Consider the following 17993-nt stretch of genomic DNA (forward strand, 5'->3'; position numbering starts at 1 on the left):
CTAAAATGTCAATCGTTATAATAGTTATGATGTGCTGAGCCTTCTACATGTATTTACCCATTCAGTACTCACAACTCCATGGGAGTAGGTACAATGATTCTACTCTACCCCTGTTGAGTAAATGGAAGTAGAAGTATAACACAGGAGGGGCAGAGCCAGGATTAAACCCAGGTTGTTCAGGGTCGTGAAGATTTGAGGACCTTCCAAGATTCAGAATCTCAGGAGGCCCCATTGTACCACAGGAAAGACCTTTCTTGACTATGAAAAATGAGAAGAAAGCAGGTTCTGTGAGGCTGTATTTTTGCATGTACAGCAGTGGTTCTCAGCCTTCCTAATGCCGAGACCCTTTAGCACAGTTCCTCATGTTATGGTGACTCCCAACCATAACATTATTTTTGTTGCTACTTCATCACTGTCATCTTGCTACTGTTATGAACCGGGCGATCCCTGTGAAAGGGTCATTCGACCCCCATTGGGGTCGTGACCCACAGGTTGACAACTGCTGATGTAGAGGAAGCTAGGTGAGAAAGTGGGCCATGCAGAGTTGGGACTAAACAGGAGAGTGGATCCCCTGAGGAGAGTAGATCCCCTGAGGAGAGCAAAGACACTCTGTAAATGCAACCAGAGTATGAAAGGAGTATGCGTCAAGTACTTAAGACAGAGCCTGACGCACCACCTACACTATTAGGCCTCATTTCTTATTTTTTAACATGTGCTATCTTCTAGAAGATGATAAGATGGTGTTTAGTTGTTGTTTTGCAATATGTTTTCTTATTCATGAGAAAAAGTTGGCAAAGCAGTGCTTTCTGACCTGCCTCTCTCTTAGCTTTGCTATCCGGCAGTCCCAACAAGAATTGTTAGGTAGAATGATCCTTTGCCCTGAACTTCTTTTCTTCCAAATACTTCAGCTTTCTGAAATTCCCATGTCAGTGTTACCTATTTTATGCATCTATATAGATAAATTTCTGATCTTACCAGGATAAATCTAGAAGTAGAATTTCTAGGTCATGTATTTATGCTAAAATTATGACACTTATTGCTAAACAGCCCTCCAGAAGATGACATTTTTTTCTGACATCAAGGCAGTGAAACTGATCAATCCCAAAATAAAGAGGCACAGGAGATTCCAATGACCTCACACCTGCTTGAGCTCAGAGTAGTTGTGCTGGAAGATGGTGGCTCACAACCGGGTGCAAGAGAAAGCAATTGAGATGTCACCCCAGGAGACCTCCTACACGGTTTAATATTTCACAGATTTATAGCCATGAATGGCCTAAGTGACCTTCTCTAAAGCACTGCTTTCTACTTGAGACACAGCTGCCCTTGGTTTGGTTTCAATCTCAAGGGGATCCTCTGAGCCGGGGTCACGGGGAGATCTCGGCGTGTGGCATGGACACAAGACAGCGAGAACAGAACACGTCTGCTCATGCCGGGATCCTTCTTCCTTTACGTCTCAGGGACAAGTGGCCCAGGAAGAGTAAGGAAGGATCTCGCCTTCCTGTGAGGGCAGGAATTAGAAGGCCTGTGCGGTTCACACCCTGATCATGAAGACAGAATCTGTAGTCAGTAATGTGCTTACTTACTTCTCTCCTCCAGCTCTCCATCCATGAGACCGACGACCCCAATGACAACCGCTTCCTCATGGTGATGAAAGGGGCCCCCGAGAGCATCTTAGAGAAGTGCAGCACCATCATGATCAATGGCCAAGAGCAGCCCATGGACCAGAGCTCAGCTGAGGCCTTCCACACAGCCTACATGGAGCTCGGAGGCCTGGGAGAGCGCGTGCTGGGTGAGTTCTTTGGAGTAAAACTCTTATGCCCCACCTAATACATTCAAGGTTCTGACCCAAAGTTAGGACATAAGATGAGGCAGGCACCTTTGAGTAATGTGTCATGTGGCAGAATAGATATGATATCCACATGAATAGCGCTAAGAATATAGTAAACATTATGGTAAAGATGTAACAATAATATTGTGATTATAAAAGAAGGGTAGGGCCAAATCCAGTAAGTAAAATCAGGAAAGATTTTTATAAAACAAATTACATTTTAAACTGGGTCTTGAATGATAGATAACATTTTGAAAAGGAGGGTTAGAAAAAGTATTCAAGGAAGAGAGAACAACTTGAGCCAGAGCACAACTATTTTTTTAAAAGAAAAGAAAGAAACCTCTTAGAAATGTAGAAGAATGGAGGTCAGGGGGAGGTGGAAGAGGGTGAACAAAGAATGAATGGAAGAGGGAACACTAGACCTGATTCTGACGATGTATATACAATACATTTAAAAAGAGAGTTAATTATGGAAATGTATGATATGTGAATACTCTATCAAGAAAACTACTGAGAAAAGAAACCAAGCTTGATCAATGGTTACCATGGGTGAAGGAGAGGGAGTTATTGCTTAGAGGATACTGAGTTTATGTTAATGGTGGTGGGATAATTTGGGAGAGGATATTAATAACAGTTGTACAACACAAAGAGTCTAATCAATGGCATTGAATGATACATGTAGTTGTTAAGGAATTGGAGAATGCTTGCTTGTGTCTATTTTTGCCACAAGGAGAAAAAATATGTGACTAACAATGAGTACAAGGAAGAAGAAAATGTTCTAGAATTGAATGTGGTGATAATTGAACAACCCTTTTTGAAATAAATTATTCAATTGTATGACATGTGGAGGGAGTGCTAAAAAAAACTGTAAAAATAAATGTATGAAAATGTAGAAGAAAAAGAAACATAGAGAAGGCCACGCATGGTTCTTAAGTTGTTGGGGGCTATGTCATCTTGTGTGCATCGTGGATGATTAAGGGACTTTTCCTCAGAACAACAAACAGAATGGTAACATCAAGGTAATGAAGTTATTGGTAGAGTCAACATTATACATTAAAGATCTTGCCAGTCAAGTGGTGGAATATGTGTTCCTAGAGTTTTTAAAGCAGATGGAATGCAGAAGCAAATGACTTTGAATGTTTTGGTGTGCTGTAAATACTCCCTAAACGTAGAATTGAAAACCATCTGACCCGATTCGTTCAGGAACCTCATATTTGATCTCTTCATGTCAGCACTTTATGGAAACTTATGAAGTAGTGAGCCATGCTAGGAGTGAATTTTATATTAAAGCTAATAAGGAATTCACAACATCTTAGAAGTTTCCCCAAACACAGAAATCGCTTCTATCTCAACTTGGGAGAGCCTGATGCCTTCAGAGAAATCAATGGTTCTACCCCATTTTTCTTCCTGGAGGAGCCCTGGTGGTGCAATGGGTTATGAGGTGGACTGATATGCCTGGGGTTTATGGTTGAAGCCCACCATTGACTCTCTAGGAGAAAGATGATGCTCTTAGCTCTCGACAAGAGTTAGAGTCTCAGAAACTCAAAGATGCAGTTGTGTCCTGCCCCACGGGGTCACTCAGGTTGGAATCAACCCCAGGGCGATGAGATCCCCATTCCTAATAGCATTTTCCTCAGACTTCTCTTGAAGAAAGGAAATGTCATACTTCTCTCCTGATGTTCCAGGTTTTTCCCCCTCAAGTTTATGTAGCAGTCTATGCTGTTTTCGCTACCTAACATGCCTCCCCAACCCCAAGCTTCCCTTATTCCCCGAAAGCCCTGTATTCCTCCCTCAGGATCCAACTCCAGCATCATCTCCTCAGTGGAGTGTTTCCTGACCCCCGAGTAGTGTAACTCCATTCTGTGGAATGACTATGTTCTCTCCACTAAATGGGAACATGTTTCCAACTAATGGCTCTGTCTTTATAAGCCTAGAGTATGGCAGAGTCTAATGGGAACACAGTTATAATTTTTTTGGTTAGAAAGTCTTTTCTAAAATGATGTGCTATAGAATTAACCAATTCTGGTGCACTATAATGCTAAATAATAATGTTAAATAATAACATATCATAAGAATGAAATATTGAAGGACTTCTTTTATCATGTCTTATCTTAGTTTCACTAACATCTAAATCCATGCCTATTCCAGGTTTCTGTCAGCTCTACCTGCCAGCAGATGAGTTTCCGGAGACCTATTCATTTGACATCGACGCCATGAACTTCCCCACCTCCAACCTCTGCTTCGTGGGGCTATTGTCAATGATCGATCCTCCCCGGTCCTCTGTGCCTGATGCAGTTGCCAAATGTCGGAATGCTGGGATCAAGGTGGGAGTTATTTTCCTGATTTAAGGAATTCCCTTTCTATGTTGTATCTCATCTCTGTCTAAAGACTTGCATCAAAGAAAATGGTCAGTGTTTACGTCTCTTAATGTAGATATCATAATTTCTCCCCTCGACTTTTTAAATCTCGGTGTTGACCAGTTTAAGATTTACAGAGCACTGTTAAGTCTGCCAAGTTTGCTTCTTCTCATTCATTGAAATCTTCACTGTACCATCACTTGTCCAATGTTCTCTTCATATTTCCTGCTTACATTTCGCCTTTTCTAACCCTTTTATGAACCTTGTCTTTAGATCTTCTATGGCTAATTATTCGAAGGTTTACTTACTACTGCCCTAGGGCTCCCCTTACAGAGTTGTCTACTTGTTTGGCTGAAAATTGGTCCATGGTGGGGGGTGAGTTCAATTTAATTGCAGGCTTGATGGGTGACAGGTCTCTTTGGTTCCCTTAGTCGCAGGGTCATAGTCTCAGGAGTCCCGTCAGTCTCAAGCTCACTAGTAAGCCTAGTCTTGATATTGAGTTTTGTTCCACATTTTCTCTCCCACTCTGTTCAGGTCTCCTAATGTGATCCTTTTCAGAGAAGTTTACAGTGGTAGCCAGGTACCATCTAGTTCTTCTGGTCTCACAGCCATTAAGAGGATGTTTGCGTAGTCCCGGAACTATTTGTTTCCACTTTCTACTGTGCACGGGTGGCATGGTGGGTTGCACATAGAGCTGCTCACACAAGGTCACCAGCTAGCTCCTCTGAAGGAGAAAGGTGAGGCTTTTTAGTCTCATAAGTATTTACAGTCTTAGAAACCCACGGGGGCAGTTCTCTGAGTCAGAACTGGTAAGGTAGGAATCCAAGTCAACTCTATGGAGCTGAAGGGCTTTCCCCTGCATTGTTATAGATGAGGAGAAAACTGTAGTTCCAACCCTACAATGCCGAGTGGGACGTTTTCGCAACCTTTAATTAAGTGTACATATTAATATATATATTGATAACTATGAAAGTCAAGAATAAAAGCAAAAAATTTTTTTCCTGGCTTTGTGGACTAGATTATACCAATTGCCCTTGGTGTCCCTTGAGACTATAAAAATTAGCCCCAGACCCAACAACACATCCCCTCAAGGTCATATTTTGGGTATACTCCCAAACTCCTTTGTACACCCATTCAGCCTGCGTATATTTTGGTGCATTAGGTGACTGACACCACACGCACAATTGTACACAACAGCATTTGTCTCTGTTGCCTCCAGCCCTCTTTCCAGTAGTTCCCCTGCTGTTGTGTTCCCTTTTCCCTCCAGCCATCCTTTTTGCCTATCGTCTCTCTCTTCACCCAAGTTTAGATCTACTTCACCAGGTCTGGTCTCCATTTGGAAGACCTGTACCCACACAAGTCCTCGTTACAGTGCAATTGCCTTGGTTGCAGATAGCTTTGGTTCCTTGTCCTCAGCCGTCTGGCTTTGTTTTACTTTTGATAGGCATGTATCTGAGTTCACCTCTGGGTGGCCTTGTCCTCTACGTTATTCTCAAGTAGCTGTCTGCTGCTTGTTCTTTTCTGTTGGGAGAACTCTAATATTCTAAACTTCCCAAATTTCTTTGGTTTCTATTTCTACAGAAATGTTATGATTCCATTGTCACATTCAGGGACAATTTTGCTCCATATTTAATCCTTGGTTAGGGTTTTTTTCTTTCATTTTGATATATTCCATCCCATTGGCTCCTTACCTACATGGTTTCCTTTGAGAAATCAGAGTTTCTTCTTCTTGTTTCCTGTTTGGTTGTAACTTTTCCGTTTTCCTGAGATGTCCTCAGAATTATTTTCTTGCCTTTGGTTTGGGAAAGTATGATTATGATATGTCTTGGTGATTTTCTTTTGAGGTCTATCTTGCTTGGGTTTGTTCATCGTCTTGAATACATATGAGGGGATAACCCCCCAAAAACCAGGATTTTCCCCCCAAAGCTATGTATCGAAATTTTAGGTGTGTCTACCTAGTTCCCTGTCCTAATGGAAGTCCATCATTCCCTTCTGTTATCTCTCCTCTCGTTTACTTGGGCTGTTGGTAACTGGCTCCTAAAAACAAAATGATTGTGTCTATGTGAAATAAGCGACAACATTAATCACAATGAGAAGAAAACTGAATTGGTTTTATTGCTAAACTTGAGGCCCAGCCTCCAAAATGCATTCACTTTTGTGATACTCAAGCCCAAATGGAGTTCTATCGCCTTGTTGTCGAGAGTGCTGGAGAAATGCTCCCAATAGGCATCTCTTAGCTCTTTTCAAAAAGAATGTGATAGCAAAGGGAAAGGGCTTACTCTGTCAGAGAAGGAAGTGGAAGATGCTGGGGCAAGGTTTGATTAACAAGATCCCCACGTTTTAGAGATATACTTGTGTCTTTAATCAAGAAATGCCCACAAGGGCCAATCATAATAATCATAAGCCCTATTTTTCCAAATCATGGGAGAGCGGGCAATATTGAAGTGCTCCTACTGGAGCTGCTCTAGTTCCTCACTGTCCACCTGTCTTCTCATTGTCCTCTAGGTGATCATGGTGACGGGTGACCATCCCATCACAGCCAAAGCCATCGCCAGGAGTGTGGGCATCATTTCAGCCAACAGCGAGACAGCGGATGACATCGCAAAATGTCTCCACATTGCTGTGGAGCAGGTGAACCCAAGGTGGGCACAGAGCCAATAGAGCAGAAACTGGAGTTCTTCCTCATGGGGCCCAGTGGCACCAAAGTGCTATGTGTTCTGGAGAAAATCGCCTTCTGGTGAAACACCACTTAGGGTGACACTATAATGATGATCTATAGTTCACACACCCATTTATTCACGAAAACTAAAAAGCGTTGAATATATGCCAGGCACTGTGTCACTGCTCAGGAATATTCCCTCCTTTGTGTAAACTTCAACATTCACGGAAGTAGACTTGAAAATGTGTGCTCCATTGAGAGGAAAGACAATAGAAACAAGTGTTATCTGAAATGACTTGCCATTAATCTGGTTGTATAAATGGGACTGTTAAGAACCCTTTGGATTTTCTGCAGTGAGCTTTGGGGGTATGATATGTTCTGTTGGCTTCATGATATGCAACATGTAAACATCTACATCGTTTATTTTTGTTTGATCATAAACAGAAGGAAGTGTTCCTAAGGACAGACTATTTTCCCCTTGTTTCTTGGTTTAAGCTTATCCATCCTCTTATCTACCCGTATAGACAACCATCCACTTATTTATGAATTTTTTAAGCATTTGTTGAGTGCCAACTCTAAAATAGACACTCTGCTGCTAAACACCGGAACTATAGTAGCAAGTTATTCCTGCCTTTAGTGGTTTTCTTCTCGCTAGAGATACAGAAGAAATAAAAAATCGATTGTTGTGGGATACATATATTATAGGACATATGCAAGGGAGAGTAGGGCTAGACGTGGGAAGAGTCAACCCTGGACTAAGGCGATCAGAGGGGGCTGGCAACTCATGGTCTTGATCATTTAAATGCATCAAAGGCTCCAGAGTCTTAAGAAGAACCGTAATGGCCTTTGCTATGTGTTTATCTCATGGAGAAAAGAGGGAAAGACCAATAGACTTCTTTTAGCTGACTTAAGCATTCATGTTGCACAGAGATGTCAGACCATACATTATGACTAGGCTAACAAATGACCAAGTAAGATAACCAATGCGAATGACCGCTTCTGAGCACAGCAACGGTAACAAAATTCTGCTAACTGCAAGCTCAACCGTTTGAAACCACTCGCCATTTCTCAGGAGAAACGAGGCTTTCAACTCCTGTAGCGAGTTGCGGCCATGGAAACCCCACTGAGCAACTCTACCTTGTCCTACAGGGTCACTGAGAGTCGAAATCAACTAGATGACAGTCGGTTTGGTGTTTTCACTTGCTAAGGAAAGCTCTGAGATGTCCCACTTCCTCACCTGTCCCTGTAATAAAATAGCTATTTGGTTCTTCAATCCTATTGTTATATGGGTTTCAAACCCAAAATTCACTGTCCTGGAGTTACTCCAACTCATAGTGACACCAGTCGTCTAACACCAAGAAGTGACTACTTTTTGAGCCTCGGCATACTTAAAATGGGGACCAAATTGTCTCCAGTGCTAGAACCATTGCTCTCTCACTTACTATTAGGAGCTGAAGAAAGTTAGTTTCACACAGTATCACAGGGGTTTCAACCCATGAACTACTCAGAACTGTGTTCCAACTTCAGATATGCTCTGTGGTCTCTCCCGGCCCCTCTAGGGATGTGAGAGCCGTCGTGGTGACTGGCACGGAGCTGAAGCACATGAGCTCAGAACAGCTGGATGAGATCCTGGCCAACCACTCCGAAATCGTCTTTGCTCGGACGTCCCCCCAGCAGAAGCTGACTATCGTGGAGGGCTGTCAGAGACTGGTGAGTAGACCGTGCCAGCCAGAGGGTCTGTGTTCACTGAAGAGTCACCAGAATGAACTTACAGCTCAGACACAGGCCATCGGGTCTTTCGAAAGCTCCTTGCCGAAAAGCATCAACATTTCACCTCTGCCCTCTCGATGGGTTTATGCTCAATTCTGCTCTCTTTGTTCACGTCTGAGCGCAATGGTGCCAGAAGGTTCCCCACCACATGAGGAAGGAAGAAATTCAAATTGGATGTCTGCACCCTACCACTAGAGCTAGGGACTTCTGACTGCTAAACACGTGGGTACTGTAGCTGGCGTGAGTCTTTAAAAAAAAAACCAAAAACAACTTTAAATATAATACACAGCCATTTATTTTATTACACCCACTAGTTGTTAGTATTTGGCTACATCGAGTTCACAGTGCATTACTCTTGTTTCTTGGATTCCTGTCTTTGCATATCCCCCCAACCAGACCCCTACGATCAGCTCTAGCAGTCTTCCTGGCCTTACAATGAAGCTGAGACTGAGATGCGCTGGCCAAGCCTGCGGTCCCTCGGATCTGCTCACTGCCCTCTCACCGTGTCCCCCACAGGGCGCAGTGGTTGCTGTGACCGGGGATGGCGTTAACGACTCTCCAGCTCTCAAGAAGGCCGATATTGGCATCGCCATGGGCATAGCGGGTTCTGATGCAGCCAAAAATGCAGCCGACATGGTCTTACTGGATGACAACTTTGCGTCCATAGTCACAGGGGTGGAGGAAGGTAAATGAAGTCTCTGGTGAGCTTTCCGAGGGCTGGGGTCTGCTGGGGGACTAGAAGCAAGTCCTATAAGAAGAAACATTTTTCCCCTAGGTCGCCTGATCTTTGACAACCTAAAGAAGAGTATCGCTTATACCTTGACCAAGAACATGGCCCTGCTCTGCCCCTATTTGATCTATGTTATTTTGGGGCTCCCCCTCCCCATTGGCGCCATTACCACCTTGTTCACCGATCTGAGCACAGACATTGTAAGTAGCACCGAGAAGAATGGTGGTCTGTCAACTTGCAGAAACACGTGGCGATGACCCAAAAGCAGTGTCTCTCCGACGGCACTGAGTGACTCTGCTGGGCCACCGACCCCTTCTCTCCATAGATGAGCTTTCTGAGGTTTGCAGTTTCCATCATCCTCCAAACACTCACACGGCCGTTTGCTCGGTTCATCCGGAGGCTCTGTTTTTAAGGGAGGATGCAGGCAGGAGTGGGCAGAACCCGACACCGAAATAGTCCCTGCACTGCAGGTGCCCGGTAGCTGAAGCAAGAACTTTCCGACCATCCTTGTTTAAGTAATAGGATGTGATTGCTCTGGATGCCCTTCTCTCAGTTGATTCTGAGCCCTGCTGACTCCATTTCTGCAGATTCCAGCTGGGCTCTCAGGGCACTCGGGGCTGACATCTTTTGGAAGCACATCATCAGACCTTGGTTAGCAGCACCCCTAGACACTTTCCAAATGCCAACTTTTCACCTACCGTCAGAAAGAGCAGGCATTGAACAACACATCATGTATGAATACGTGTGGATTATATCCATGTAAATTACGCATATTTATATGCCAGTTTATTATATCTCGATTATATTAGGAAATTACTCATAAGTCTATTCTATAGGAACCCTGGTGACATAGTGGTTATTGCAGTTAGCCTTGGAAACGCACAGGGGCAGTTTTACCCTGTTCTGTAGGATGGCTGAGTCGGCATAGACTTTGTGGTAGTGAATTTGGTGTGGGGTTATATATTATATAGTTACATATTAAATATAACCACATTACATAAACCTTTGCATTAACTGACCAAGAGTTCCACTAAACCTCACCCAGATCCATGTAATGATCAGAGAGCTCTTAGGAAGTGACGTGGGTGCCTGGTGTCTGTGAATGAAGGAGAACAAATGAAGTTCACGGCACCATGCTTCATGAGCCTCTCTGTTGTTTCCAATAGCAACCAGGCAATTCCCACCTTGCAGAGAACCAGAGATGTCTTTATTTATGAAGGGAATTGAGGGCCCCAGCCACAAGGTCTCACCATAGCACTTTCTGGGCCTCTTAGCTCATTTTTCTTAACTGCAGGTGTTCGCTGGACATGGCCCTCACGATGGGAGCACTAGGTATCATCTATTGCAATCGGTACTAGCTAAAGCGTGAGACCCTTCTAGTGCATGGCACTGTAGTCTAGGGGCATGCCGAGGGGGAATCAGTTGTGGAAGAAATCAACCCCTGAGGACAAAGTGTTTATGACAAGTACGTTTAGATACTTGTCATGGTATTAAAAAGCAGATTCCAGTGTTTGAACCGGCTATTTAAAAATTCTGTCCAGACAGCCTTCCCATCTTCCCCACCATTTCCATCAATCTACGTACCAACTGCTATGCCACTACTGTGATGACTGTATGTCAGTTAGGACTCACAAGTTCTCTCCTGTCCCTAGATTCCTTCCGTTGCCTTGTCTTATGAGAAAGCTGAAAGTGACATCATGAACAGGAAGCCTCGCCAGAAAAAGGACAGACTGGTGGACAAGTCCCTTGTCATCTACTCTTACCTACACATCGGTATGATAAGGACACCTCAGACCCCCCACACCAGGGTGCACCCTAGAGAAGTGATTGTGTGTGTGTGTGTGTGTGTGTTTCTTTTTTGGTGGGGTTGTGATGACAGGAGGGAAATTGTAGAAGCATACCCACTATCGCTGTTCTTTCAGGCCTCATGCAGTCCCTGGGAGCGTTTGCTATTTATCTCACCGTGTACGCACAGGAGGGGTTCAGGCCCAGCACTCTCATTGGCCTCCGGGAAGCATGGGAAGAAGATGCTGTGAACGACCTGGAAGACGACTATGGACAGGAATGGGTAAGGGAGGGGGGATGGTCTATCCTGAGAATCCTATTGGTTCCTCCCTTCCTATCAGTGTCTTTCCCTGATGGGCGATAAAACTTATTGTTCTCCAGCTTCCTTAGTGAGACAATTGAGTGAAAATTACCTCAATAATTAGGGCTTGGAAATGCATTGATGGACCTTTGCTGGGACTCAGACTTATCTCTCAGATTAGATCCCTAGAGCTAACCCTTGAGGTTGTTCCAATTCATAGAGCCCCTGTGGCAGTGGTTCTCAACTGACCTTATGCCGTGACCCTTTAATACAGCTCATGTTGCGGTGACCCCCAACCTAAAATTATTTTCGTTGTTCCTTCACCACTGTAATTTTGCTACTGTTATGAATCGGGAGACCCCTGTGAAAAAGTCGTTCCATCCCCAAAGGGGTCGCGACCCACAGGTTGAGAACCGCTGTCCTATGATCAACAGAAGGAAGCATTATCCAGTCCCACACCTTCATCACCATTTTGGTTATGTTTGAGCCCTTGTTGCGGTCACGGTCAGTTCTTCAAAGGCCTTTTTGTTGCCCTGCTATTTACAGAGAATGATGCCCTTTCCAGGTACCAGTTTCTCCTGATAGCATGTCCCTAGAAAGTGGGATTGCACCATTCTTGCTTCCAAGGAGCATTCTAACTGTACTTCTTTCAAGACAGACCATGGTTCTTTCGACCATAATTCAAATGCATTGGTTCTTCATTGGTCTTCCTTATTTAATGTCCAACTTTCACATGCATAGAAGGTAATTGAAAATACCATGGTTTAGCTCAGTCCCTTTTTAGTCCTCAGAATGACATCCTTGCCCCTCAACACTTTAAGGAAGTGTCTTGTGCAGTGGATTTATCCACTGCTTTGATTTGATTTCTTGACTGCAGTTTCCATGAGCATTGACTATGGACCCAAGCAAGAGGAAATCCCAATCTTCCTCATTTATCATGATGTTACCTATTGTCCAGTTGTGAGGTGTTTGGTTTTCTTTACAAATTGAGTTGTAATACATATGGAAGGCTGCATTCCTTGATCTTTATCAGCAAGTGCTTCAAGTCTTTTTGGATTTTCACAAACAAGGTTGTCTGCATATCTCAGGATGTTTATCAGTCTTCCTCCAATCCTGATGTTACATTCTTTATCTAGTCCAGAGTGTCTGATTATTTGCTCAGTTTACAGATTAAATAAGTGCAGTGAAAGGATACAACCTTGACACACACCTTTCATGATTTTACATTATTAAGCATTCCCTTGTTCTGTTCAAACAACTGCCTCTTGGCCCTCATTAGCACAAGAAAATATGCAATTCCAGTTTTTGTTATTTCTTTCCATAGTCAATGAAACACATGTGAAATCTTTTTGACATCTTCCTGGCATGCTCTGCTTTGAACCAAGATCCATCTGACATCAGTGGTAGCCCTTGTTTCATGCCTTGTTGTGAATCCAGCTTAAATTTCTGGCAGCTCTTTGTCAGTATACTACTATTGAATGATCTTCAGCAAAATTTTGCTTGCGTGTGGTATTAATGATATTGATGCTTACTTTCCACATTGGACCACCTTTATATAAAATGAGCATGAATATGGCTCTCTTCTAGCGATATGACCAGATAGCTCTTCTCTCAGATGTCTTGGCATCGGTGACTGAGTACTTCCAGTACTTCATCAGCTCGTTTGAACATTTAATTCTGGAGCCTTGCATTTGCCTAATTCCTTCCATGCAGCTTGGCCTTTTCTTCAGTATCTTTAGTTCTTTTTTATTTGCTTTTTAAAATAAATCATTTTATTGGGGGCTTGTACTGCTCTTATCACAATCCATCCATCCATGGGGTCAAGCACATTCAGTACCATTGGTACTTGAAGTGGTTGAATGTTGACTAGTTCTTTTTGTACAGTGCTTCTGTGCATTCTTTCTATCTTTTGGGGTGCTTTTTGCATTGTTCAATATATTGTCCATAGAATCTTTCAATATCGCCACTTGAGGCTTGAGTTTTTTCTTGAGTTCTTTCAGTTTAAGATACGCTGAGTGTGTTCTTTTGGGTTGTTGAACTCTAGGTCTTTGCATGTTTCATTATAATATTTTACTTTGTCTTCTCAAGCTCTTTGACTTCATTGTGCCTTCCCTTTGCCTTATGTGCTCTGTGATTTAGAACTACTCTACGATTAAGCTTCAGAGTCTCTTCTGACATTCCCTTGGGCCTTTTCTTCCTTTCCTATTTCTTTAATGAACGTTTGATTTCTTCAGGTGTGATGTTCTTATGTCATCCCACAGCTTGTCGGGTCTCCTGTCATTACTGTTAGCGGATCAAATCTATACTTAAGATGGTCTAAATTCAGATGAGAGACACTCAAGCTTGTATATTGACTAATGGCCTTGTTTTGATTTTCTTCACATATGAGCAATAGATGGTCTGCCCCCCGCCTCATTTTGGCTGAGAATAGAAGTCAGCCCCCCGCCTCATTTTGGCTGCTGCCATTGAGCTGTCCCATGGTCCCTTCCCACAAATGTAGTCGATTTGACTCCTGGGTGTTCCATCTGGAGAAGTCCATGTGTATAGTTTTATTTACCTCTTGTTAAAAAGAGGTATTGGAAATGAACCAACTGTTGATCTTACAAATTCTATCACGCAAGCTCCAGCTTCGCTTCTATCACCAAGGCTATGCTCCAGCTATTCTGCCTCCCTTTGGTTTCCACTCTTTGAATTCCAGTTGCCAATAATTATCCAGGCATCTTGACTGTACACTTGATCAATTTCACACGTAAGAAGGTAAATTCACAATTTCCTCCTCACAAGATTTAGCAGTTAGTACATAAATTTGAATAATAGTTGGAGTAATTGGATGTTCATTTATGCATATAGATAGTATGCCTATCACAGACAGCATTTTGCTTCAAGATAGATCTTGACATTTGAGAGAAAATACGTCATTCCTCTTGAAAGTGTCATTCCTAGCCTAGTAAACCATGTGATTGTCTGATTTAAATGACCAGCTCACCTGCCTAGGATATCGATTTGTATGTGTTCCATTTCATTTTTGACTGTTCACACAGGTAGATTTCCCTTGCATGCATTTTTGCCTTGTTTTTTGGAATTGGTGCATGTAACCAGTTCTACAATACCTACAGTTAGGCCCAATAAATTGGCATTCTTCCTTTACTGCCCTGCTTAAGTGGGATTGGCGGGGGGAGGGGTGGTGGTTCTTTCCAATGACAAGAGGTGATCTACCAGCATTGGTGTGGTGGGAAAGGGGATGAAACTTGACAGAAAAGCATTGAAATTTCTCTAAAGTCTTCCCTTTGAATCTCACGGTCCCTTCGCCTCTGCTCCCTGACAGACGCGGTACCAAAGACAGACCCTAGAGTGGACAGGCTACACAGCCTTTTTCGTTGCCATTATGGTCCAGCAAATAGCCGATCTGATCATGAGGAAAACCCGGAGAAACTCCATTTTCCAGCAGGGGCTGTCCAGGTATTGTTAGTTTCTGATCTCACAGCTTAACCTGCAATGTCAAGCGTTAAGAGGCCCGGTGCTTCAAAGGGCACAGCTACGGCCTTGCCTTTAAGATACAAGGCATTCATTACTTCTGTTGGGTGGCATCCATCTGGGTGGTAGCGCCACTGTCTCGTGTGAATTCAGAACCTGCTCACTTACTTTTACCGGTATTTCTTACAGCAATAAAGCCATTTGGGTTGGGATTGTCTCACCGATCATCCTAGCCCTAATCCTCTCCTATGGCCTCGGGAGCATTCCAGCCCTGAATTTCACAATGCTCAGGTGAGTTCATCTTGCAAGGTGTAGCCTGCCTCCAACCTATCATGAAGTAAAGCAACATTGGCTTTCAGAGATGTCTTTCTCCTCCCCCAAGTATGTCAAAATGGGGGAAAGGCATCAGTTTTCTCAGAAGGGAAGGTGGGATTTAAAACGTCGCTATCTTTGCTCTCAGCCAATAGATTGGGTTAATAGCAAATCTGCTACCAAACCTAGTGCCATCAAGTCGATATGACCCTTTTACCCTCACAGTCTTGGTTAAATTAAGAGAAAAAGAAAGTTCTCCTATTTGTATTGTATGACCCAACACATGTATTATTTCCATGAGGCAAAGGCAGCAAACAAGCCCTCTGCCCCTTGCTCAGGGTTGGACCTTGCCCTGGGATGCACTGGGACTCACTGTCTTCCCTTCTGCTTCCAGGCTACATTTTTGGTTCATGGCGGTGCCATATGCTGTTTTGATCTGGGTGTACGATGAGGTGCGGAAACTTCTCATCAGGCGTTTTCCTGGAAGTAAGTAGTCATATGATTTGTGCAACTTTGCTTGACAACTTCAAGGGAGTGATTTTTTTTTCCAAGGGAGTGATTTCTGATTGACTTTTTTTTTTCTCCTCTCCAGGTTGGTGGGATAAGAACATGTATTATTAAGGCCGTCTCATTTCCCAAGTTTCCTGACTGCACACTGATGTTCTTCATCTTTCGCCACTTTCTGGAAGATCCCTTAAGCAATGGGTGCACCATCAAAACTCATCCAAGAGAAGGAAAAAACGTTGTGCCAAAGATATTCAGCTGATGTTCTGTACTTCAATGCTGAGATTCAACTGTTTGTATATGAATTTAATCTCTAGTCCCCTGCTTTAAAATACATGAATGTCAAAGTAGTGATATGGGGAAAAGGATATATATTTATCAAGTTTTGTGAAACCCAGAATCTGCAGGGATCTCACAGCTCCTTAAGCACTAGATTGTATTGCTCAAACCTCCAGTCCGCACTCTACTGAAGGTCCAATAGCTTCCTAAGATTTTTTGTAAATATCTGTGGAACTTAGGTACTTCCAGGACTGTCTTATTCAAGAAGGGTTAATTCAGCTGGAGGTTTGTAGGAGATAGAGTTGGCAGAAAATTTGTTGTTGTTATTAGGTGCCATCAAGCTGGTAACAACCTGTAGTGACCCTATGCACAACAGAATGAAACGGTGCACGGTCCTGTGCCATCCTGCCAGTTGTGTGGATGCCCCTCCACTTTACCAAGCACTGGTCTCTCCCGACAATAGGTAAGACGAAGTCTCACCATCCTAGCCTCTAAGAAGCATTCTGGCCTAAGTTTTTCAAGTACAGTTCAGTTTGTCCGTTTAGTAGTCTGTGGTATTTTCAATAATCTGCCCGACATTCAGATGCATGGATCCTTCTCCAGTCTTCCTTATTCTCCTGCCGGCTTTCACATGCATATGAGGCAATGGGCAATGCCATGGCTGGGGTCAGGTGCCCCTTGGTCCTCACACGTCATATCCTTAGTCTTCCAAATATAATTTACTTGTGCAGCAGGTTTACCTAACGCAATACATCTTGACTGCTGCTTCCGTGAGCCTTTGTTGTGGAGCCAAACCAGATGAAATCCTAGCAAGCTGGACAACCTCCAGTTTGACTCTGAGACAAAGTCTTAGAGTCCTCATCCATCTTACCCTGACACAGTTCTCCTGGCTGACTCAGCCGTCGTTTCAACTTCTTGCCACCTCACCAGTCCTTTTAGCCTCTGCTTCCTCTCTTCCCAGCCCCCAGTGTACCTCTCTCCCTACCACTAAACTCTGCATGAAATGGATAAAATGTAAAGAGAATTCCTGGCCTGGAAGGCTCTTAAACACTGGATTTCTCAGGGTCAGGGGTTCTCAACCTGGGGGTCGTGACACCGCTTCAGGCGGGCTTGCCCACATACAGGGTCACCACAACACGAGGAAGGGTATTAAAGGGTCGAGGCATTAGGAAGAGTGAGACGCACTGCTCTGGAGCAATTATTTCTTTGGTGCTTTTCTTTCTTTATTTTTAGGACAATGGGAGCGTTACATTTTCTATTCTGCTTTTTAACGTAGCATCAAAGACATTGTTTTCATGACTGCATAATATTCCAGGTGATACTTAACCATATCCTATTCTTAGGTACTTAATTCTTGTTCTACTGTTCCTTTTTATATTTTTAAAAAAGCCTTCCATTCCGTTCTTAAATGTTACACTACGTACCTAATTGTTACAAATGGATTTTTTTTCCAAAACAGAATTAGGAGATTAAGGGCATCTGCAAGGCCCCCTTATACATCAAAATTCAAGAAATGGAAACATGAGCTTTATTCTGAGCAGTTACTCTATCTACATATTAGGAGAAACTTTTGACCCCACCCCACCCTCACCCCCAGTAGCTTGAAGTAGGTTGCTATGATGTAGCTGTGGCATCTACGCAGTGTGACGTTAAATGGAGACACATGACGGTTAATAAATGGAGTGCATGTCTCAGTGTTCAATGCTAGAATAGGGAAGATAAGACCTGTTTACAAATGTACGAGACTAAACTCAGGCACTTCCTGTGTGTGAATGGAGGGCCTGAAAGCAGAGCCTTCTGTTCATTTTGAAGTGTTGACAAAAGTCTAGAACAGAGGTTCTCAACCTGTGAGTCGCAACTTCTTTGGGGGTCCAACAACCCTTTCAAAGGGATCTCCTAAGACCATAGGAAAACACATATTTCTGATGGTTTCAGGAACCAAGACACTGCTCCTCTATCCACCTCCAGGCAGGTCCGCCCACATGCAGATACGC

The 17993-nt window shown here is 43.4% G+C and overlaps 1 protein-coding gene across 1 annotated transcript in view; it reads left to right on the top strand.

The window, feature by feature from the left end:
- Positions 1-17318, top strand: part of LOC142461650 (potassium-transporting ATPase alpha chain 2-like) — a 33308-nt gene extending 15990 nt beyond the window's left edge. Inside the window, exons 11-22 of the mRNA XM_075563598.1 lie at positions 1597-1789; positions 3977-4152; positions 6691-6827; positions 8404-8554; positions 9131-9299; positions 9390-9544; positions 10997-11117; positions 11267-11412; positions 14756-14889; positions 15094-15195; positions 15611-15702; positions 15809-17318. Coding sequence (XP_075419713.1) covers positions 1597-1789; positions 3977-4152; positions 6691-6827; positions 8404-8554; positions 9131-9299; positions 9390-9544; positions 10997-11117; positions 11267-11412; positions 14756-14889; positions 15094-15195; positions 15611-15702; positions 15809-15837 — 1605 coding nt within the window. The 3' untranslated portion in view covers positions 15838-17318. The remainder of the gene's footprint in view (positions 1-1596; positions 1790-3976; positions 4153-6690; positions 6828-8403; positions 8555-9130; positions 9300-9389; positions 9545-10996; positions 11118-11266; positions 11413-14755; positions 14890-15093; positions 15196-15610; positions 15703-15808) is intronic.
- The last annotated feature ends 675 nt before the right edge of the window (positions 17319-17993 follow it).

This window comes from Tenrec ecaudatus, chromosome 11 (genome assembly GCF_050624435.1).
Source record: "Tenrec ecaudatus isolate mTenEca1 chromosome 11, mTenEca1.hap1, whole genome shotgun sequence".
NCBI lineage: Eukaryota > Metazoa > Chordata > Mammalia > Afrosoricida > Tenrecidae > Tenrec > Tenrec ecaudatus.